Source organism: Leptidea sinapis, chromosome 11 (genome assembly GCF_905404315.1).
Source record: "Leptidea sinapis chromosome 11, ilLepSina1.1, whole genome shotgun sequence".
Classification (NCBI taxonomy): Eukaryota; Metazoa; Arthropoda; class Insecta; order Lepidoptera; family Pieridae; genus Leptidea; species Leptidea sinapis.
The window spans coordinates 7516196-7541298 of NC_066275.1; the positions used below are offsets into that span (position 1 = coordinate 7516196).

At 34.4% G+C, this 25103-nt stretch overlaps 1 protein-coding gene and 1 long non-coding RNA gene across 2 annotated transcripts; one reads left to right on the forward strand and one right to left on the reverse strand.

The window, feature by feature from the left end:
* Nucleotides 1-4881: 4881 nt before the first annotated feature.
* LOC126966728 (mannose-6-phosphate isomerase) lies at nt 4882-12379 on the forward strand. Its single transcript, XM_050810993.1, has 7 exons — nt 4882-4915; nt 5026-5394; nt 5758-5899; nt 5978-6142; nt 6737-6904; nt 8239-8441; nt 9925-12379. Exons 2-7 carry the CDS (start codon nt 5077-5079, stop codon nt 10129-10131), a joined length of 1203 nt encoding a protein of 400 aa, XP_050666950.1. The 5' UTR covers nt 4882-4915; nt 5026-5076; the 3' UTR covers nt 10132-12379.
* Nucleotides 12380-22917: 10538 nt separating this feature from the next.
* On the reverse strand, nt 22918-24372 carry LOC126966900 (uncharacterized). The gene is made up of 2 exons (XR_007729835.1): nt 23456-24372; nt 22918-23372 (listed from the first exon to the last, which is right to left on the reverse strand). It is a non-coding gene; the product is annotated as an uncharacterized LOC126966900 (long non-coding RNA).
* Nucleotides 24373-25103: the final 731 nt, after the last annotated feature.

The following is a 25103-nucleotide window of genomic DNA, read 5'->3' on the forward strand; positions in this document are numbered from 1 at the left end:
TTTACCTAACTTCTGCTGTCCCAATTTTTTTCTTCCAATACAATAAAATGATCCCCTCATGAAACTGAGTAGATGTGCGTCAAAAAAAAAATTTCATCAAAATTAATCATTTTTAGGGACAACTCACACTTGACCAAAATTTTGACTAAACCAATTTTTTTTCACGAAAAAGTACCTAATGTTTCCTAAGACAGTTTCCCTGTATCTCTTATACTTTAGGATTTCCCCATACTGTCCCACTTAAAAAAAACACACTGTATATAAGCTCGAAATTATAAAATTCATTTTTAATGTTCTGACGCAATTAAATAACTAACTCTACTTTTTAATGTAGGTATTACAATTTTTTACCATGTTGAAATTGCGCGTAGAGTTAGTTATCTAATTTTGTCACAACATAGAACATAAAGGATAGATTTAGTAGTGTAAATATGCAAAATGGAACACGAGAGCTACATACATGTGCAAACGCTAATCGTAGCCGCCATTTTATGACCAGTGGGCAGTAACACAAATAAAGGAAAGTTGAAAGGTTTCAAAGCGAGTGACAGCTGCCAAAGCTTTCATTTTCGGGCCAACTAACAGATGGCACTACAGTCTTCTGAAAACGTCACTTTAAGGCGTCTGTCCCACCCCTGTGTTTGCCCATAACTGGAGTATGGGTTTCGAATATGGAGTCCTTACTTTCAAAACGCCTTCTTCTGGAAAAAGAGTAAAGAAGAGCATCAAAAATGGTCTCAGTCCTAAAAAACAAAGAATATGAAAAAGGGCTTGCAATCCTTGGACTAACCACTCTAGAAGACCGAAGAATATGAGGAGGCTTAATTGAGACTAAGCCGTATCTTCATTATGACCCAGAACAAGCCAATGCCTGCAATTAGGGGACACTCGTTAAAACTATCACGCAATCTGAGTACAAGCAATCACTTTCTAGCAAATCGTGTAGTGGGAACGTGGATACACAAACAGTATAAGTGCAGCCTCAGTGAACTTTAAAAATAGACTAGACAAATATTTACTTATACAAGTGTAGTGATATACACGCATCAGCGCAAAGTGTTGCTAGTGTATTCAGCTAATAATAAAGAGTATAAAAAACAATAAAAGCAATAAAATTATGATTTATTTTCTCCACATTTATTCCTGTATAATAAATTTATGACGTCAGTTATATCACTATTACCACTTTCGAAATAAATGGCGTTCTGATAGATAAGAAACGAAGCAAGAACTTTAACCCAGTCTTCGAGGGCGTTGCCATAAAAAAAAACTATTATTATAGTTTTGTGAGTTATTGCTATAAGATTATAATAATTTTCTAGTCCCAGGCTGTCTGATCCGGCAAGACGATTCGCATACACACTATCGATCTGACATATAATTTTGAAAATGGTATTATTAGTAATAATGTAATAAATTATTACATTCATATTTCATAGTGTTAAAAATTGTTACACTGACTCTAGTATGGAGTCATCAACATACTTATCTACTGAGGTACATTATATAATCTAAAATTGATTGCCAAAACTTATTTTCTAACAGACGCTTGTCATGGGCATTGTCAGTGTATATTTTCAGATATTTCCTAAAACAGATCAACTGATATTATTTTGAGATGTTTAAGAAAACGGTTTTTATCACAATAATATTTCTATTGTTTTACTGCCTAACAATTAATAACACCAGTCCATTGCATCGACAGAGTCATCGATATCAGGATCGATGTATTCAATGTAAGTGTTTGGTTTCCTTATTATTTCAACAACAGTGCACAGTGCTTGAGATTATGACGAAGAGTTTATTACTTTTATTTGCCTAAAGATATTTATTACATACCTACTTTAATAGTTTTAGGGCCAGGGAAGAATAAAATTCGCAAGCCAAGAGACTCAATTATTGATAGAACTAAGAAAATGGCATCGAGTCTCGAAAGTACATATAAAAAAATTAAAGACACATCACAAGAATTTGGTAAAAATATTTATGATCATATAAGCATTGAGAAAACTGCTAGCCCAACCGTAAAAAACATCCTTAATGACAATGATTTGCGACAGTATGAGCAATTAGTAATAATGAAAAAGTATCCCTACTTGGATATGAAGGAATTAGAAATGAAGCTAAGCCCGTCTAATAAAAATGTACGTCATAATATTCACTTACATCAAGGGCCCAATAATGAAAATGAACCAAGTCTTAATGAACCTAACGAAGATTCCATAAACGTAGAAGTGGTTAACAGAGGACTTTCTGGTGTGGCTATCCCTACAAAGCTAGCGTTTAATTTGGAGCAAAAACGAGTGAATTTAACAAACTTGCATGACATTTCGTCTGAAAATCTTATACTGAGTCTTAAAAATGATATTAACGAGTATATTAGGCATAAGAATGTGGATTCTCGAATTATAGGAAACCAGAAAGTTCTACACCACTATTACAAATAAATAAAAGCCATAAAATAGTCTTATTTTATTAAATGGCATCAGATTTTCTTTTGAGCGTGATTCCATTGACGTCCATAACAAGAAATCTACAACAACATACCTACGAATCCAACATAAATTGATTTTATAAGGTTGTGCATAATAATAAGTCGTTAATTGGGTGTTAATCATTTGTGATTGTCGAAAACTGACTACTGATTACAATTAGGAAAGACGGCATGAATTTCCTAATTGTCTATATGTTTAACTAATAAACATTTCTATATAATACAGCAAGGTTTTTCTAATTCTTAACGTAATATACGTTTAGGATATAAATTATTCCAGAACCTCATGTTTTTGAACTTTAAAAAAATTTTTAACTCAAATTTAATAATTAATTAATTAATATTAATAAAAATGTTTTCGTCTTCGTTTGTAAAAAAACACACCAATTTTTCCCAAGTAACAGTTTATGTATCTATATTTTGTTAATGATATCCTATCGGTACAGCGTAGCGTCTTGCAAGTTGCCAAAAAGCAAGGGCGACGGCGATCATTTACCACCTCCTAACCTACACGCTCATTAGGACTCTTCATTAAATTTAAAGTTTTCTAGTTGCTGAATTTAATCGAACTGAAAAGTCGACTTAATCTATTTTTAGCCCATCATTGAATTGTCCATTTTTTTTATGCTAAAACTTACACCCTGAAGCCAGACTACTCTATGTCGTTCCCGCCCGGAACCTTCCGAGCTACCAGCATAGGGGAAGTTTTTAGTCGGTAGGGCGTTCCGTGTATTTGGACACTCGAGCCCAACATATCGGCCCAGCTTATGGGCCTAAATACGTAAATGTATGTTCCTCCTCCCAAGAAAAGTAACAGGTACAAGGTACTTTTTTTAAATTTTAAACCTGAGATTGAGGTATTTATTAAAAACTTTAAATAATGTTTATTTATTAGATCTGTTACTTATTAATTTAGTAACAATAATAATAAATAATTATAGTCGGAAATTTAGTTCGAGATCAAAAATGTAAGAAATTGTGTTGCCAACTAAAAATAATAACCATTTCCATTGCGCGATGTGAAATATACTAAAATATCAAATAGATGTAGTCTAAATACAAAATAATAAATATTGCACAACGTTTTTTCTTTGTAATATAGATATAAAACACATCCAAAAATTAAAATATATTTTTTTTGTGGAAACTGTGCTTTGACACTGGCAATAAGTTATGAAGCTCTAAACATTTGGCTCGTCTACAGAAGAAAAACGTACTTAATGTTACAAAAAATCTTGGTCGTAGTGACAGGTATGACTCCTCACCAAATTGTTTTGTTCATTCAAATTCAAATTCAAATTCAAATATTTTTATTCAAAATAGGATTTAAAATCACTTATTGAACGTTAAAATCTACCACCCATTCAAAAGAGACTGAGAAGAATGGGCGCGAGAAACTCAGCGGGATTCGTTCTCGATTCGTCGTGATTAAATGTGCTCTTCTTGCTTTCCTGCCGTAGTTGTTAAGTTTTTAAAGTGAAACTTTTATTACGTCTCAAACTTTTTCGCCTGTGTGTTGCATGTCGCGTTCCGTGACGGTCGGGCGGCGCCTATAGTTCGCAGCAGCTGACCGTGTAGTGTATAGACTATTACTCATTTGTGCCAGTGCTCCACGCTATTTTGTTTGTTTTTTAGTTAAATGTCTATAATGTGGAAAAAAATCACTTTTACTGTGGGTTTCATAAAACCACACAATCCCAGTTGTTTGTTTTAAGTTTTATTTATTTTGTTTATTATTATTATAATAATGGCTGCTGAGCCAGGTTCATCAACCAACAGGACATGCTGTCACCACCGAAAAATAGACAACGCACTCCTTCTATATTTGTGTCTGAAAAGGTTATGATAATGAATGCCTATAAGCATGTCTACAAAAATAGGCCTAAACATCAGTATTGCTCCTAACATTACCGTACACATATAAAGTCGAAATATGTAAGTTTGTAAGAAAACACCCAAATATTTACACCAAGATTGGTCCCAGTTCCGGTCCCTACCCAATGTCAATTAAAATTTATAATAAGCTACTATAATTAAAAGCCGAATCCAATATTTAAAAATTCATTAGCTCTTTGGAAAACTTACTTTTGGAAAAAAGTTACTATTCCCTAATGAATACTTAGAGAGAAAAAAGTTTTGAATGCTTGCCCCTCTGTTTGTTCATTGCTACCTCCTTACGAGGTGCATGTGATAATTAAGTACTTCAATTTTATTTAGTAACTAAGTCGCATGTAACGCAATTTTAATAAATAAAATAAATATTTTTTTATGTATTTATGTATTATGAATCAAAATAAGTTTATAATAACTACCTTGAAATATGTTGATAGCCTCTGAATTGTCATTTTGACAGTGACATTTCTTTGTTTATATTTTTGATCTCGCATTTCATTTCAGTCCGACTATTCACTATAGAGAAATGTGAGTTCATTAAAAATTCCAACAGACCGCATTTTCTTGAGAAACAGAAGATTTCTCTAAAAAATTGAAAAATTTCTCAATATATTTTAATATCTTTTTATTAATTTTAGAAATTATATTGTGATTACTTCGATAAATTATTAATTAATACAATTTATAACATGGAACTACGTTGCAAAGTCCAGAATTATGATTGGGGTAAATTAGGTCATGAGAGCACAATTGCCAAATTGCTAAGCAGTGCTGATTCTTCATTCAATATTGATCCTGCAAGACCATATGCTGAACTTTGGATGGGAGTGCATCCAAATGGACCTTCGATAATCATAGAACGAGATGTCTTATTGTCAGAGTATTTGAAAAATAATTTAGATGCTATTGGGCCAGATGTTAGAAAGGAGTTTGGAGTGACTTTACCGTTCCTATTCAAAATATTGTCTGTAAGAAAAGCACTTTCGGTTCAAGCTCATCCAACTAAGGTATTGAACAGAAGTTTAATATTTGTTGATTTCAAAAATAATTAACAATGTTGTCGCCTTACACAAAATATGTATTACCTATGCTTTTGTGTCTTTACACTCTTTGAATATTAAAAAAAATTTATAAATTTACTATCAAGAAGACAAGTTTTGATAAAGCTATGGAAGTATGTATACCTCTCAGAGAGACAGGTTGTTTCTAACTAGATATTAATAAACTACAATTTCATTTACTGTTACGAGGAACAATAGGTGAATAGTCATATACATAAACAATGATGCCTTATATCTGATCAATATCAATTAATCATAAGCTCGTATTGATACACATAAATTAAACTATTATTATTATTAAACTATTAGGAACATGCTCAAGAACTTCATAAAAACTATCCTGAATTATACAAAGATCCAAATCATAAGCCCGAGTTGGCAATTGCTCTGACTCCTTTTGAAGCCTTGTGTGGATTCAGGCCCTTGTCGGAGATCAAAGATTTTCTTCTCAGTAAGTATTCCTTGGTAGAAATATGTGTGTAGTTCCATTTGAGGAATAGGGCTGGAAATATAATTTAATTATTTGCAGAATTGCCGGAACTGAAGGAGATTCTCTCTGAGAATTGTATAGACAAACTTGGACATGATGATAATGCTGATATAATCAAAGATTTGTTCAAGGAATTGATGACAAGCCAAAAAGATGTAGTAGCTAAGCAGTTGACAAAATTGCTAAACAGGTTGCAATCAGAAGGTGTGTACTATATATTTTCTATACATAAAATGGTATTGTTTCAAAATAAGTTAGTACAAGAGAGTGACAAGTAAATTTCCTAATTTGTAAATATTGGGGTTGAGAAGGTTATCAACTGTAAAGTAGATCCTGTAGATGCAACCTGAGAGTTGAACAAAGCATACAAGATTTTATTAACGATACATCATTCGAGCAGGTGGCTCAGCTGGAAGAGAACTCGCACAGAACACAATAAGTCACAGGTTTGAGTCCCCGCATTGTTCATAAAATTTTGTTTTCAAATATTATTTGTGTAGTATATAATATTTATTTACTTTACTTACAGCTGTAAGTCATGATATTTGAGTATTTTTGTTACTTCATAAATATCTTAGATAAATTCAATGTTATTTAAAAGGTTGGCAATGAGTTTTTTGCCACTTTTCACTAATGCTCAACCTTTACCAAAGCAGAGCTAAATGGTAAAATTGAATTTTTTTTTGCTTTTTTTTTGTTTCTTTGAACTTGAGGTAAATACATGGCAGCATTAACTGCAGTACTTAACTTAACACTCCGAGGAAAAGTGTATTAAAAATTTGTTTCTTTTTCTCTCAGATGACACAACACAGTCCTCACTTCTGTTTCCACTACTAAAGAGATTACATGCAGATTTTCCTGAAGATGTTGGATGTTGGTCAATATACTTCATGAACTATTTACTACTGAGACCCGGACAAGCAATATTTCTGAAGCCAAATTTGCCACATGCCTATTTAAGTGGAGGTAAGAACCTTTTATATTTTTATTATAACATGATTAATCATAAAATATATGTATAAACAACCTTTTTTAAACAGTTACTCCGGTAACTTGTAATAAAAATTTCAAATAAAAACAAAAATTTACCTACTCATAGATTATCATTAGATTTTTTTATAATGAAAACAATTCAGGAGGATCCATAAACCATCCAGGCCCATGAAGTTTAATTCAATCACTAAGTTAAATAAAATGAAATAGATACATATTTGCCTTACTTACCAACTAAGCTAAGTGTCGACAGTTGGCAAAAAATATATTATTATTAACAGCACATTTGTTTACTTGATCAAATTATAAAGCGATAATGTAAAAGCTGTTAACACAAATACGATATCAATCCTTATAATTTTTTATTACTATATCTAATATATAATGTGTCCTGGTGTTTGTTACCAAACTCCTCCAAAACGGCTGAACCATATCGGGTAGGTCATAGGCCTAAATAAGGGTCACACACCCCTAAATATTTTTTTTTGACTTTTTTTTTATTTTTACTTCATGATGATGCAGGCTTAAATTTTCACCTGTCTACGATCAACACCTATATTTGCATCGCGATTATTATATTCCATCCACAGATACAATAGAGTTGCAAGATGGCAATCGAATATATTGATTATTGTAGTACGATATATTTGGTAGGTCTGAGAATTGTTCGTCATCTTTTTTTATACCCCAATTTTTTTATTATTTATTACTTTTTAAGGCATTACAACGTTTGCTGGGTCAGCTAGTAATATTATAAAAACATTCAGAAATACGTTTTTGTTTCATTTTTAACTCATTGACTTTTATACACATTTCTGATGGCTTTAGACCACTACACAAACTACTACAACAAGATCCCAGAAAATGTTCAAAACAAAAGTATTACATTATTCAAAAGAATTGTTAAAAAACGTTTGTGTGGTAAAGGTTACTATAACATAAATGACTTTCTTAATGATACCACAGATTGGGAATGGAGTGACCACCCTCAGGCTATTAAATAATAAGTTTAATTGTACAATATTACTTTGTAAACATATTTATTCGATGAAAAGAAAAAAGCCCTTCGAGTTTGTTGCGCCCATTCTTCTCAGGTCTGAAGCATTCATTTTGGAATGGGTGGTAGTTTTTTTGACTTTCAATAAGTGATGTCACATCCTATTTTGAATAAAATATTTGAATTTGAATTATTCCCGAATACATACTAACATTTTCTTTTCTGTTGACAGAACAGCGTCTGTCGGGTCATCTAGTAATAAATAAAATATACTATATAATTTAGTAGCAGCATTGTTTACTAATTTCAGATTGTGTCGAATGTATGGCATGTTCTGACAATGTGGTTCGGGCAGGCCTCACACCAAAACACATTGATGTCCCAGTACTATTAAACATGCTGGATTATACAAGCTATAGTGTAAACGACTTACTTTTCGAACCTCAATTAGAAGATCCCAATACCTGTATTTGGAGGCCGCCAGTCCCGGATTTTGCTGTTGTAAAAATAATGGTATAGTATAATATATATATATATATATATATAGGTATATATCTAATATATAAAATTCTTATGTCGCGGTATTTGTAGTTAAACTTCTTCGAAACGGCTTGACCGATTCTCATGAAATTTTGAGTGCATATTGGGTAGGTGTGAGAATCGGACAACATCTATTTTTCATCCCTCTAAATGTTAAGGGTGGTCGACACGAAATTTTATATTTTTATTTTTTTGACATTTTTTTTTAAATTTGTTTGATTATAAGTCAGCATTAAAACATAGATACAACTTCAAATTTTCACCCATCTACGATCAACAGTTAGTTTTGTATCGCGATTTTAATATCGGCAATACAACGTTTGCTGGGTCAGCTGGTATATTTATATCTTTATATAATATAATTCTTATTCCTCTTTTTATTTTAATGAAAATAAGGGACGACACGAGCAGGACGTTCAGTTGGTAATTGATACGCCCTGTCCATTACAATGTAGTTCACTCAGGATTCTCGAAAAACACAAAAATTCTGAAATATGCTACAATTACGCTTGTCACCTTGAGACAAGATGTGAAGTCTCATTTGCCCAGTAATTTCACTAGGTATGGCGCTCTTCAGACTCGTAGTGGTACCCATAATCTAGCCGGCATCCTGTGTAGAGGAGGCTCCCACTGGTAACTGTTGTTTGTAACTAAGTCATTATTTTATACATTTTTGAGAACATACCTCTGGTTTATTGGATGCTTTGGAAGGGATTCGACTCAGAAGTTGCGTCTTGTGATGAAGTTTAAGGAGCATTCTAGTTTTCTTAGGTTTTTGCATCAATTGCTGGGAATATATAAGAAGATTTATCTTGTGTTTTCATATTAAGTGTAATTTCCACTATGTTACTTTATAGATGTGTGTATCCTGCTTATTATGTACTTGGTTGAAAATTATTTTACAACAGTGGATTCGTAGCATTTCTGAAGGTCTTGGTCACAGTTAAATACAGTAATATTATGTCTTATCAATCATTGAAGCATTTTGAATTGTCATTGTTAAGACACTAAATTTGTTTGTTTTCTAAAAAAAAATATTATGTATGTTTTACGGTAATCAAAATTTATGGTAATCAAATTAGCTTTAAAAAAAATCTGCTCGTTGTGTGCGTTTGTTCACGTTAATCTCAGAAACGACCACGTTGCACATTGTAGTATTGTGGCCATATCAAATATTTGGTAATTTTACAATCCAATTGGATCACAAAAAAAAATATTGAATTAATTCGTACGAATCTAAGCAGACAATCGGGCGCCCAGTCATTGTGAGCGAGAATGTAAACGATTACTTAACTTTGTAGAATTACTGTACTACATAATATTATTACTTATAAATAATTTTACTTTTCAGAACTAGTAAGAATGTTCTTAAAAAGAATATTATTAATATTTTAATATTGATAGACATCTCAATAAATAAATATCCAATGATACATTTGACAAATCTTCTTTGCAGGTGGAATGTGAGGAACCTTACAATACAATAGTCCGGGCCAGTCCTAGTATTATAATCATCACATCGGGCAAAGGTGATGTGTGTGACACCGAACCAATATTGGCTCGTCCAGGAACTGTCATATTCTTGAAGGCAAGTCGACAGCTGACAATCACTGCGGATGCTGGATCACATATTGAGGCCTATCAGGCAATCTGTAACATTTAATCGAAGACTATCTACACAAAAGTGTGCTTAATAAGACAATGTAAGCACACTTTTCTCTTACGGCTGATCCCAACTATCTACAGATAGAGATAAATTACTACCTTCTACTGTCAGTGGTTAGCTGTCAATAATCTGAAGCTGTCCCAATATACCGGATAAGTCATTCTTATCGCCTTATATTGGGACGCGTGAATTGCAATTTCCATGCAAGCTTTATATCGCTGGTAAGCTATACGTCGTCCCATTGACAGACAGCGTGCACGGATAAGGCGAGTTACCGTCGATAATTTTAATTGGATAGAAAAGTCAACGATAGTTAAGATTTTTATCTCAAGTAAGAGATAGACTGAATATTGGGAACGGCCGTTAGTCGTGTGTCAAATTCAACATACATAATCTAAACTGAATAAATGTTTTTCAACACACTTGGTGCCTTATTACATTGTTCTTAGGGCCATAAATAAACTATCACACACGTGCATAATTATATTACACACTAGTGCACGATAGAATTATCCCAACAAAGTTAAGTTAGTACCTAACTGTAAATTATATAGAGTTAACTTAATAATAATAATAATAATAATAAACAGAGTATTTTCAATTTATCTGGGTAATCTGCATTACCCAGATAAATTGAAAATACTTACCCTTTTGTAACAACAAAGAGGTTTTATGCCACTGAAAATGCATTTACATTTTTGAAAACAGTAAATGTGTTCCTATTTTTTTTTTATGGAATAGGAGGACAAACGACCGTACGGGTCACCTGTTGTTAAATGATCACCGCCGCCCACAATCTCTTGCAACACCAGAGGAATCACAGGAGCGTTGCCGGCCTTTAAGGAAGGTGTACGCGCTTTTTTTTGAAGGTACCCATGTCGTATCGTCCTGGAAACATCGCACAAGGAAGTTCATTCCACAGCTGAAACAAAACTAATAAAGACGAAAACACATTGATTTTTATAATTCAAATTTTTTTTTTAATATATGTATTTTATCACTCAAATTATAATTTTGAAATAGCCTATATGGCTGTATGTAATCAATCACCTTACATTATTTTATCTATTGGAGTGTGAGCATGTGTGTGATAGTTTATTTATGGCCCTAAGAGCAATGTAATAAGGCACTCTTTACGAGCAAGTTTGTTGAGAAACATATATTCAGTTTAGATTATGTATGTTGAATTTGGAACCCGATTCGGACAGCGACAGTTGACACACGACTAACGGCCGTTCCCAATATTCAGTCTATGTCTTACTTGAGATAAAAATCATAACTATCGTTGACTTTTCTATACCAATAAACTTATCGACGGTAACTCACCTTATCCGTGCACGCTGTCTGTCAATGGGACGACGTATAGCTTACCATAGAAGTTTGTATGGAAATTGCAATTCACGCGTCCCAATATAAGACGATAAGAATGATTAATCGAGTATATTGGGACAGCTTCAGATTATTGATATCTAATGACTGACAGTAGAAGGTAGTAATTTATCTCTATCTTTTGGAGTATTTTGTATTTTGTTGTAATAAATAAATAATATCCGGACGACCGAGCCTTGCTCGGATTTTTAAGAATGTACAAAACTTGAACAAAAAAAAGAACTAATAGGACATCTGGATTCGAACCGGGGTCTTCTGCTTTCCGGATCACCCAATGTCCCATCTGAGCTATAATAGTCTTGTATATAGTGGCGAAATTTACCTTTGTATTCTTATTGTAGCTGTTTCTCATTCAAACATGGATAAAACCATTTTTTTTAATTGAAACCTAGCTAGATCGATTTATCACACCCGAAATCCCCTGCATACTTAATTTTATGAAAATCGTTGGAGCCGTTTCCGAGATTCAGATTATATATATATATATATACAAGAATTGCTCGTTTAAAGATATAAGATTTGTATTTGTACATGGTGCAACATATAGATAGAGCAGTTGCAGCTTATTTATGGTGTAATTTGTTCCGTGTTCTATATTTTGGCTTTGCTTTTATACGACATGATATATGTATAAAACATTAGTGTATTTATGATACCATTCTTCATATCTAAAGTATTTTTAGAACTATTTTTATGTGCAATGAGGCTATGAAATATTAGTTTCAATATTAAAATAAGTTATAAGTAACATATAAGTATTAAGTGCAATACATTGGTTTCATATTTAGTTGAAGTTATTACGTTTATTAAAGATGTATTCTAATGGCTGTGAAATCAGTGCCTTTCTTATGTTAGAAAACATATTATAATATCACAATTTATTAAAATAAGAAAAATGTTACAACTTTATATTTAGATTGTATTTCTATAGTGTTCCTGAGCGTACTATAAGAAATTATTGTTCTGATTTTAAGATTTTCATCATTTATTTGAATTTGAATATATTCTTATATTAAATATTATGTGTTTTTATAATCAATTCAACAAAGTGATAGGTCCTGAAAGACATGTTACCTACATGTCTATCAGGACATACCTATCTTACTATATATAAATCCAGTGTTCTGATGTTTGTTTCCAGTGAATTCCTAAACTTATGAACGGATTTTAATGGAGTACTTCATGGAGTACAGTTTAGTCCAACTTGAGAGAGAGGGTAGTTTTTATTTCGATTTGGGGCCAATAATTATATTTATTTCCAATATTTGTTTTTTGCCCTGTGCTTCCCCGGAGCGTAAAAAGAATAGGGTAGTCCCAGGCCCAAGGGTATCGTAAGAGGCGAATACGGGCTTATTGAAAGTGGGAGAGTCACGCTGCCGTCTTATGACGTCAGCACAATCGGGCCAGACTCGTCCGGGTTACTTACCACACTCGCACAGAATACCGGCGTGAAGTAGCGGCCTAGTGCCGCTATGTTTCGCATAGGTTAGTGTCGAGGACCGGAGGCCATCCCTGCCCGAGCATTTGTGCTCGGGCTGCCCCTCGTATTCTGGAGAGGGCACAGTACCGCGCATTTCACAGGACAAACAGGGTAGCAACACCACGGCACCCCGCTCCACGTTTAATGTGGACTTCTGTAACATCAGCGGAATTCACTCCCAATTTAAACGCCGTCCACCACCACCTTGAGACGGCGCAGCCGGCCTTGTGTTGCCTTACGGAGACGCAGATATCTCGACCTAGCGATACATCATATTTAACGTACCCCGGGTACAAAATTGAGCATAATTTTTTACCTCATGCCGGGGTATGTGTGTACGCTAGGGAGGCTATCTGCTGTCGCCGTCTCGGCAATTTTGAGGGTAGGGACCTGTCTACTGTCTGGCTCCGCGTAGATTTACAGGACCGCGTCCTATATTAATAACGTTTAATCTGATTCCTGCCGCCGAATTCCACTTCGCACGACACGCCACAAATTAGGATATCCCCACCATCTGGATGTGTGGCGGTCCTCTACAGTGCGATTTTCAAGAAGCTTTCTTCCTCGTACTATTAAGCTCGTGAATGAGCTTCCTTGTGTGGTGTTTCCGGGATGATACGACATGGGTACCTTCAAAAAAAGCGCGTAAACCTTCCTTAAAGGCCGGCAACGCTCTTGTGATTCCTCTGGTGTTGCAAAAGAATGTGGGCGGCGGTGATCACTTAACACCAGGTAACCCGTACGCTCGTTTGTCCTCCTATTCCATAAAAAAAAAAAAAACAGATTCCAATTAACTTTTAATGCTAAACAATAACAAATAAATATATATGGACATATTTATACACGTACGGTGTGACAGTTCTGCTGTGTAACGATTATATTTAAAGAAAAAATAGAAATAAGGAACGAAAAAAAGAATAAGCGTTAAGTTGTCAGCCTCGAACACAGCGGATAGGAATTCGCAGATGAATAGATTTAGTACATACATCAATAATTGTGCATAGATCAATAATTTGCAAGGTGATTATGATAAATAGTAGGCAAGATTTTATTTGTATGTAGGTACCTACGCGAGGGGACACTTAAAGCCAGCGACCTTTAGCAATGTGAGTTCATTTAAATAAAAAACTTCGCCTATCCGAAGATATAAGAGCATTGAAAAGATAATAAGAATGTCAGTTTCATTTGGCACATTTTGTTTAGTATTTAAACGTCAATAATAATTATTATTAAGTAGTAGGAGAATTTTGATAGTCTGTATCAAATCCCCACAGCACTAGCACAGGCTCGTGCTACAAGACTACAGTCTTGATAATAGACAATGAAAAATGCCCAATGACCTTAGTACGAACTTAATCAGATTTACCTTTAAGATTCGAATTAACTTTATGCTTCAATATGAGGCTTAAATAGCCGTCCCTGACTTTGATTGGTTTTATTTAGATTTTAGACTTTACTTCTTTACAACTTCAGGTGACTACAGTAGGTATTGTATTTGATGCTATGCTCTATGCCTCGCTATTAAAATAATGTTCTTCGAAGTAGACTAAGTAAAACTAAGTGCTGATATATTCTGTTTTCTCCTAACATGCGGAAACCTAAAAACGATAAATATTAATAAAATTTAACGCCTTGTTGATTTCGAACAGCAAAGTTTTGCTTATCAACATTGACTACGATATTAACCCGCTGTTTTATTTAGGTTTCTTACTTTGTTCCTAAGGATTGTGTTGCAATTAGTCACTTGGTTGGGTTATTTTTTTATGTGATTTTGGTTTGAATAGTATTTTTTCTGGATCAATGAGCAGTACACATGACCTTGTAATCATAGTTTGAGTAATCGGATTAATATTTAAGATGCTTAACACGTTTTGTATTAAAAAGAAATTATTCGAACTTTTAAAACAATTATTGTTTTATTTAAATGGGGAATTATTATCTATATGATATTTTTAAAGGTTTTTAATGGATAGTTTCCTGGACTACCTACTTTTTAACGTTATTATATTATTTAAGAAAATAACAACACCGGATTGGTGTTAGGTGGTTTGTCTATAGAAAGAGTGTTGTTTAAGTGCATATTTTAAAGAAAATATATATTTATATATATGAGAGGTAAACGGGCAAGAGGCTCACGTAATGTAAATAAGTAAGGCAACACATGGAGATCTGCAACACCAGGGTTTATGAGATGCGTCGTCGGCCTTTAGGGTGGGCGCATGCTCTAATTTTTCTATAAATCTTAATGTATATAAATTACGTGGCACGTTGTTTGTCCGCGATGCACTCCTAAACCAATGATCGGATTTAAATGGGGATAACTTCATGGAGTGCAGTTAAGTCCAACTTGAGAGATAGGATAGTTTTTATTTCGATTTGGGACTCATTTTTTTTAATTTCCAATATTTGTATTGTATGGACGAATTTTCTATGAGAGAATTCTTCTGTGTAACTCTTTTATTATAACAATATTTTCATATAACAGGGAGCATATTTTACGAAATAATTCTTGGTGTTATGGAATATTATTGACAAATTCATAAAAAAACATATTTAATCGAGATGGTAACATCGAACCAACCAGATGGAAGCCGATTCGCATCAAACGGACGTTCCTCCGCTAGTTTGATGCGAATCGGGTTCCATCATTCATCATTATTTTACTTCCTTAGGGTTCATTCTACAAGAAGTTAGTTATGGAAGCGGTGAAACCAAAAAAACGCACAGTGCTTTCATTAGCATTTATACGTAGACATTTATCTAGAGATAGAGACAACCCATAACAACAGGCCAGGTTTATTACCTTAGTGTGCATGACCGGTACGTTTTAAACTCGCGATACATTAGTCACTTTGTTTAAGTGCGTTGATAAAAATTGAGGTTAACAGTTCACCGCTATTTTTCGACGTGTCCCAATCTTACACAGTCTATCTACAGGTTAAAGTAATCAAACCTCTTGATATTGATAGTGCGAGCTAATCCAAATGGAAAAATACATATTTTAAAGCCGAATGTTCTAGCTGTAATGTGAAAAAAGTTTCACTTTAAAACAAGCACTAAAGAGGTTTTATTTTAATCCAAAGTGGCTATTTTGGATGACAATAAAACCTCATTGTTGATCAATTTCCTATCATATTAGAGAGAACAAAGCTGTTTAAATTTCACAATTCAATTGCTTTGCAATAATTGCGGTTTACATCAGTATTGCAAACGATCTTATCAAATGTAGGTACTTACCTAGGTACGTGTTAGAACCGCAGCTTATGAAACCGAATGAATTTTGTCATGACTAGGATATAAAATGGATCTATATCTTATGTCAATAATAGTAGTTAATGTTAAATTAGAATGAGAAATTATTTATGTTCTTCTGGACAAAGCATTAACAAATTCATACAGATTGAAGGACACAAGGACATTTACTTATTCACTAAAATAATTATTTTTAAAGCCCATAACCAAAGGCTTAATTCTAGTAAAAGCCCACAACGTTATCCACGGGTCGATTTTATACTCTTATACATAATACATATAACTTCTAGTGATACATAGTTAAATAAGAGAATTTTACAATCATTTTGATACAATTAACGTACACAACAAAAGCACTACGAGAAAGATAGACAGGTAATACACTGTTCTTATTCATTCTTTCTCCCATTTACTCTCAAGCCATATACCAATACAATATATTCTTCGCAACGGGGTGTAGGTATCTCATTAATTGCAATACCTAGTTACAGCAACTGAAAATAAGACGGAGTTTGTATTACTATTGCCGGGGCTGTCTCACTCCCGGGTAGGTAGCGAAATCTTAAGTACGTACGGCGGCCTCTACAGAGTAGGCCAGCCAGTAGGGATTCACGAGCGAGCTATTTATATTATAGAAAAAAGTGAGCTATTTTTATAAGATGACCTTATACTAGGTAGATACAGTTATAGGTAAAGAAGGACCGGGGACCCAGTGCTCTGTGAACGGCTGGATCACTTGGCGTTGCGTAGAGACGTCGCTTAATTGTGTGTCTTCTACCGCATTTACCACGGGGAGTGTTCCGAAGAGCTGTTTAACCTGATTCCTGCCGCCGAATTCCACCTTCGCACGACACACACGCCACAAGTTAGGATATCATCCTCACCATCTAGATGTGTGGCGGTCCTCCACAGTGCGGTTTTCAAGGAGCTTTCTTCTACGTACTACAAAGCTGTGGAATGAGCTTCCTTGTGCGGTGTTTCTGGGACGATACGACATGGGTACCTTCAAAAAAAGCGCGTACACCTTCCTTAAAGGCCGGCAACGCTCCTGTGATTCCTCTGGTGTTGCAAGAGATTGTGGGCGGCGGTGATCACTTAACAACAGGTGACCCGTACGCTCGTTTGTCCTCCTATTCCATAAAAAAAAAGAAGACAACCCTAATGTCGTCAGAAGATGAAAGAGTCATGCGATAGAGAGAGTGGGAAGTTCTAGGTGAATTTTAGGTTTATAGCGCTGTGCGATTTGAATTACACCTTATTGGCCACAAGAGTCACTATTTCTTTAATTGATTTTGCGGAGTGAGACTTCTGTACCTACTATTACATATTCTCTGCTTTTGCCGCTGTAACAACGTTACTCGTTACCCTTTTGCGTTTTCATAAAAATAACACTTCTTTCTCTTTATTAATTTACACAAGTAAGCCAAAATGTTTGAATAATTTTGGTGCATCACTTTATGTACATTGTAATAATTTTTTAACAAAAAAACAACCGACTTCAAAAAAACTATTTCAAAACAATAATTATAATGTGCACTAAAAAGTATAAAAATAATTGCGTATTTTTATACAATCTAATTAATTAGTCTAATTGTAGTTAACATTATTGTTATTTTTGGAATCGGTGTCCTTCCGCTGCGACCCGCTCTCGCCTCTCGCCTCCTCACGACTCAAGCTCATCTCACCTATAACTATGTATGTAGTTACAAACCTGTCTTGGATGACACCAACTCTAAAAATTACAATGGGACCACAAGGGAAGCACCAGCTTTCAAATAAAAAAAAATATCAAAATCAGTTCACCCAGTCGAAAGTTTTGAGGTAACAAACATAAAAAAAATACCGACGAATTGAGAACCTACTCCTTTTTGAAGTCGGTTAATAAAATATTATACTTCAGCATTTGAAACTGTAAATACCTATAGATTTAAAAGAGTGGCAATGAGTTTCTTGACAATTCGTATTAAATTTCACGAAAGCTCAACTTTTCCGAAGTGGTGGTAAGATCCTTGACATTCATAAGTGTTTTTCGACCTAATTGAATAAATTATCTTTCTATTTTTTAACAATAAAATCGAACAAGTTTAAATCAAAGTTCCCACCAAGCAAACTGAAAAAAAGTTTCTTTACTAAAGTATTTCAACGATAATTAAAAGTGCTATATTTTGTACGATAGTGGGGAACTCGGGGCCGGTATTATTAGTTTGATAGACACGATTAGTTCGTAAACTGAATGGAATACTTTGAAGATTAAAACAGAACTGATTGATTTTATCGACCAACCTAATGTTATTTTTCTAGTCCGGCCCATGGCCATGGATATTGAGTTGTTTCACATTTTGACAGCTACCAATATAAAGTGGTCACGGTTTGGTTATTTCGATGTCTCGCGGACATATATATATATATCGTTATCTCAATACTATTAAGTAGCAATGAATCCTAATTTAATTAACTGACGGGCACTTCAATAGTTATACTTTCATATTGCGTCATTATCTCAAACTAGTATTATAGTATATACTAGTATTACCTATGATAAATGTTCGTATGCCTATTAATTATTTTCGCTCAATCGTGAGCCTAGACGTTTTTAGATACCAGTGGGAGGCTTCTCTGCACAGGATGCCGGCTAGATTATGGGTACCACAAAGGCTCCTATTTCTGCCGTGAAGCAGTAATGTGTAAGCATTACTGTGTTTCGGTCTGAAGGTCGCCGTGGCTAATGAAATTACTTGGCAAATGAGACTTAACATCTTATGTCTCAAGGCGAGCGCAGTTGTAGTGCCGCTCAGGTGTTATTGGGTTTTTCAAGAATCCTGAGCGGCACTGCATTGTTAAGGGCAGGGCGTATCAATTACCATCAGCTGAACGTCCTGCTCGTCTCGTCCCTTATTGTCATAAAAAACATCTTCCAAATACCTTTGTAGTTAGTTTTATCTGCACTTATTCTCTTGTTGTACCTAAACCAGCCAACGGGGACCAAATTCCCAAGACTCCAAGTCTCCGTCATAAGCCGCAATAGTTAGATAACAACTATACTTAAATACTTAAGAACAAATGCACTCATAAAAACGTGGATGCGGTATTCCAATATGGCGGCCATTGGAATTTAAAAAAAGAACTTATCATTTATGTTATTTAAACAGTACATAGGCTGCACTAAAAGTATCGGGAATGGAATATTTCCACTGTTCCTGTCATATTAAAATCTTTTTAATTGAAAACTCCTTGGTTTTAAAAATCGAATACAATTTATTTATTTAAAAAAAAGTCTTGTCAAACTTGTTTAGTCGTTGAGAAAATGGAATGGACTCGAGAACATTCTAGAGCGATGATTTATTATGACTTTCGAAGTGGTTTAACACAAAAATAGTGTGTTGACTGGATGATTTCTGCATTTGGTGATGAAGCCCCATCCAAAACCACAATTTATCGCTGGTTTGCTGAATTTCAACGTGGACGTGTCAAGCTCAGTGATGATCCCCGTCAAGGTCGTCCAAAAACTGTAGTTACCAAAGAAAACATTGATGCTGTGCGTAAGCTGATTGAGGAAGATCGACATGTGATATACCGCGAAATTCAGGCAACTATAGACATTGGCATGAGTCAAATACAAATAATCTTACATGAACAATTAGGAGTAAAAAAGTTGTTTTCCCGATTTGCTCTGTGAAGAGCAAAAAGCGGCTCGCGTTACTTGGTGCGTCAGAACTCTCGAAAGATTCCACACAGGATCCTCAAATGCTGTATACAACATCGTATCAGGTGACGAATCCTGGATATACGCGTACGAACCCGAATTAAAAAACCAGTCACGAGTTTGGGTGTTCGAAAATGAGTTAAAGCCAACACAAATTGTTCGTTCACGGAGTGTTGCAAAAAAATGGTGGACACGTTTGTCTCTAAAACCGGCCATGTTGCGACTATTCCTCTTGAGGGACAAAGAACGATTAATGCAGAATGGTATGCTAGCATTTGTTTGCCACAGGTCGTTTCTGAACTCCGTAAAGAGAACTGCAACCGCCGCATCATCCTCCATCACGACAATGCGAGTTCTCACACCGCGCACAGAACAAAAGAGTTGTTAGAGCAAGAAAACATAGAATTATTAGACCATCCGCCGTACAGCCCCGACCTAAGCCCTAATAATTTCTATACTTTCCCTAAAAGAAAGAATAAATTGCGTGGTCAGAGATTTTCATCACCTGAAGGAGCTGTGGACGCCTACAAAACGGCCATTTTGAAGACCCCAACTTCCGAATGGAATGGTTGCTTCAATGATTGGTTCCATCGTATGGAAAAATGTGTCAAATTTCGCGGAGAATACTTCGAAAAGCAATAAATACATTTTCAAATAGTAATGTTGTGTCACCTCCTTGATTCCCGAAATTTTCAGTGCCTCCCTCGTAAATAGTGTTAGAACAATATACCTACTCAAAATGACGATGGTGAATACTAAAATGGCCGCCATTCAAATAAAAATAAGAATCTTTTACAAAAATTATGTAAACAGTAGTAGGTACCTAAGTAATGTAAAAAATAAAAAATGTCTACTGAAGAAAAGGCATATGGGTATTTATTTTACTTTCATGGTTCTTATGATATAGGAGCGAATAAGCAGAGTTCGCATCAATATTCGCGTATAGTAAGAAACAAAAGAATAGAAAAATAAAAAATATCAGAAACGTAACAAAACTAAAGCTCATCTCTTATTTTATGATCAATATTTGTTCAAATATGGTTTGGATTCTCTGTGAACTGACCCCAGTTTATATGGTGCCACATATAGCATTATCTGCACGTCTTGAATGCGAAGAAAATTTCTACACCGTACGACGGCAACAAATTTTTTATAACCTAAAAATTGGAGATATGCATTGGTCTTTACACCCATATCATATATAGCATATCTCCATAGTTGGTCGGATTTGAGTTGAGTTGAAAAAAATTAACTCTTATTAATAGATAATGTATATATCTAGAATCTAGGTAGAGCCTTTTGCTGCTAGACAACCGATGAAAAGTAAGTAAGTAAATAAAAACATACCAGGAATATAAGTAAGTGTGCGTGACAGGCTACGTCTTACACTCGCGATTTGTATGACACTTTGTGTTAGTGTGTTGCTCAAAATAGAGGTAAACTGTCAATCTCATTTTTATTTTTATACATTTTAGTTTTTTTGGCGGGAACGAGTGAACGAAGGAAGGCGCGCTTATACAAAAAAAAATTGTTTAAATTATTGTTCATAGTGCATATATTTTTCATACTTGTAAATTGTTTATCCTGGTTTATAAATATTCGATTTTTGTATATATAAATTGTTAAGTGCGCTTCCCCATCGCCATGGGGAAGCGTACAGGTAAAAGGCCGAAGAACGGCCAGAGCGACGCAGAACCAGCAGACGAACTTCCCCTATCCGAATCCTCGGTATCTGACGCGGAGGTGACTGAACGTCTCATTGTAAGAAGAAAGGATAAAGAGAAGTATACCCCTTATAGAGCGACAAATTATTATAGGTTATACGACGAAAATTCAAATAAGAAGGAATTTATTGTATTTCTCAATCGCAAGCAGGGTGAAGTCAAAATATCAGACAAGGACAGGTTGGGTCTGTCAAATGGAATCAGGAGGCATTGCGTATCGGGTGTGTTGCACCTGAGGTCCGTTAATGCTTTTAAAGTTGGTGTTACCTTTGACCTGCCTAACAATGCGAATGTATTTTTAAAAAATGAAAAGTTACTTAGCGAGTTGGAGATGGTTGCCTCAATTCCGGCTTCTGAAACGGAGGTCACTGGAGTTCTTACTTCTGTTCCCACTGATTACTCCAACAAAAAAATTCATCAATTAATTGCATAGAGTAAAAAAGTTATTGCTGTGAGAAGGTTCATGCGGCGAGTAAAGGACCCACAGGGTGTTGTCTCCTTTGTTCCAACGCAAACTGTTGCAGTCACATTTGCATCAACGTTGTTACCTGAGTATGTAACACTTGATCACTGGAGGCATGAGGTTAATGTATATGTACCCCCTATTAAACAGTGTCTACGCTGTATGAAATTTGGCCATATTGCTAAATTTTGTAGAAACAATGAAGTTTGTTCCATATGTTCTGACAATCACAATTTTAAAATGTGTCCAAAAACTTTAACAAAATGTGCCAACTGTGGTGGAGATCACATAGCTATCTCATCTACCTGTCCTCTGAAAAAACAAAAAATTTAAGAAAACAAAGTGAAGTCCCGTAGTGTTAGATACTCAGATCTCTTCAATGAATCTGCTTTCCCTCAATTAAACTCAAAGTATATTGACACACACCTGAGCAATCTTATAAAATCTGACAAATTTATGAACCTCTTGGTTGAAGCAGTTTTACAAATTTGTACAAATAAAGATAAGTTAACTATAAATTCAAATAGTATTAAGGAAATTCTGAATAACACTTTTAGAAAAAAGACACCTAGTTAATTGTTATTATGGATACATTGAATATAGTGCAGTGGAACGCTCAAAGTATTATTAGTAATAGGCTTATTTTTACAAGGTTTTTATATGAAAATCATATCCATATTGCTATAATTTCGGAAACTTGGTTAAAACCACATCAGTATTTTTTAATAAAAGGCTATAACACAATAAGGAATGATTGTGGTAATAAACACAATGGTGTAGCAATTTTTATTCATAATAATATCACATTTTCTAACATAAATACATATTATGATAGTGCTCTACAAAATGTTTGTATTAAAATTAAAATTAATAACAAAGAACTGAGTATTGTGAGTTTTTACAGTCCTTCCAATTCAAATCCTCCATTTAATAAAAACAATTTAAACAGTTTAATTAAGTCCATTCCAGAGCCAATGATATTTGCAGGTGATTTCAATGCTCATCACATGTTGTGGGGATGTGTTGATACATTGCCTCGAGGTAAAGATGTTTTAGAGGTTATAGATGAGAATGGTCTTGTTATTCTGAATAATGGTCAAGCTACCACAATAGGATCTCCATCTTGGCGTCCTAATGCTCTTGACTTGACTTTGGTAACTCCATCTTTGGCTCTTTTATGTGACTGGTCAGTTATTGACAGTCCTCTGGGCAGTAGTTATCATCTCCCTGTAATAATAAAAATGGCAGTAAGTAGTGATAGTATTAGTTTGCAAAACACATTATGTAATAATCTACATTTGCCCACTCACCCTAATTATAAGCAGGTGAATTGGAATATGTATAGTAACTTAGTTGTTTCTTATTTGGATGATGTTAAATTTGACACTTTATCTTCAATAGATGCTTTTAATTCCTTTTGTAATATTTTACTTTCTGCTGCCAAGCAGTCAATCCCTAGCTGTCTGTTTTCCAAAAGTTCTAATAGTAATAATGCTACTAGTTCTTGTTCACAAAAATCTTTTAAATATCCTTGGTCGCCTTGGTGGAATCAGAGGTGTACAGAAGCAGTTTTAAATGCTAAAAATGGTTACATTAATTTTAAAAACAACTCCACTGATGAAAATTATGTGGAGTTTAAGAGATTGCGGGCTTTAAAAAAAACTTATCTTAAAAAGTGAAAGAAGAAATAGCTGGATAGGCTTGTGCAATTCATTTAATCGTTGTACTCCTTTGTCTTCAATTTGGAAATACATGCGCAAATTTAACAAAACTTACATTCCTGACAGTGTGTTGAATGATAGTTGGATTCCAGATTTTCTACAAAAGTATACTTCTGACTTTGTATCAAATGAGTTAACTAACTATGTAAATGTTGTTAATGATAGTAATAAATATTTGATAGAGCCTTTTTCTTTACAAGAACTAAAATCCGCTTTATTTACTAGAAGAGATACATCTTTCGGTCTTGATACCATTCCATATATTTTACTCAAAAAACTTAATTGCCACAGTCTCAACATCTTTTTAAATAATCTTAATCGCCTATGGAAGGAGAATACTATTCCTGCAGAATGGAAAACAGACTGTTTAATCCCAGTTTTAAAGCCAGACAAAAATAAAATGTTACCTGACTCTTATAGACCTATAGCTCTCACGTCTTGTGTTGGGAAGATATTTGAGCAGCTTCTAAAACAACGTCTCGAGTTCTTTATAGAACAAAATTGTCTTTTGCCTAATAATCAGTTTGGTTTTCGCAAAGGTCGGTCTTCTAGGGAGAGTATAGCGCAGTTACAGCTTGATGCGCATCAATGTTTAGCAAGTAATCAATATCTTTTGTCTGTATTTTTTGACATCTCAGGTGCCTTCAATAGTGTAAATATTGCCGTGCTTTGTGACGAGTTATCAATGTTAGGGATACCAGGTAAAATAATAAATTGGATGCAATCCTTTTTGACTGACAGAAAAGTATATGTAAAATTTAATAAACATTTGTATGGACCACGACTTTCTTCTCTAGGTGTTTGTCAGGGGGGAATATTGTCTCCTTTAATTTTTATTATGTACATAAGACGATTGAACCTTATTTTGGGGCCAAATATAGTAAACCTACAGTATGCAGATGACTTAGTCGTCTATGTATCGGGAGTTGATCTGATTAATTTAGCCGCTACTATTAATAAAGCACTTGTAAATTTATATCAATACTTTTCTTATCTTAATTTAAATGTAAATCCAACCAAATCAAAAGTCTTTGTGATTGGTCGTAAACGCATCATATTGCCTCCCATTTTATACAATGGCATTCCACTGCCTATTTCATGTGACATAAAATTTCTAGGTGTAACATTTACTCCAAAACTTTCTTGGAAAAAATATACAGATAGTGTTATAATTAAAGCGAATAAAGCTTATAATGTATTAAAATCTTTGTGTGCAACGTCGTGGGGAGCGGACCCT

What these genes read in the sequence shown, in the direction of transcription:
- LOC126966728 (XM_050810993.1), top strand. Translation starts at nt 5,077, where the DNA reads ATGGAACTACGTTGCAAAGTCCAGAATTATGATTGGGGTAAATTAGGT. An exon ending in TTCAAGCTCATCCAACTAAG is followed by an intron (nt 5,395 to 5,757) that starts GTATTGAACAGA and finishes TTAAACTATTAG; the next exon opens with GAACATGCTCAAGAACTTCA. An exon ending in GATCAAAGATTTTCTTCTCA is followed by an intron (nt 5,900 to 5,977) that starts GTAAGTATTCCT and finishes AATTATTTGCAG; the next exon opens with AATTGCCGGAACTGAAGGAG.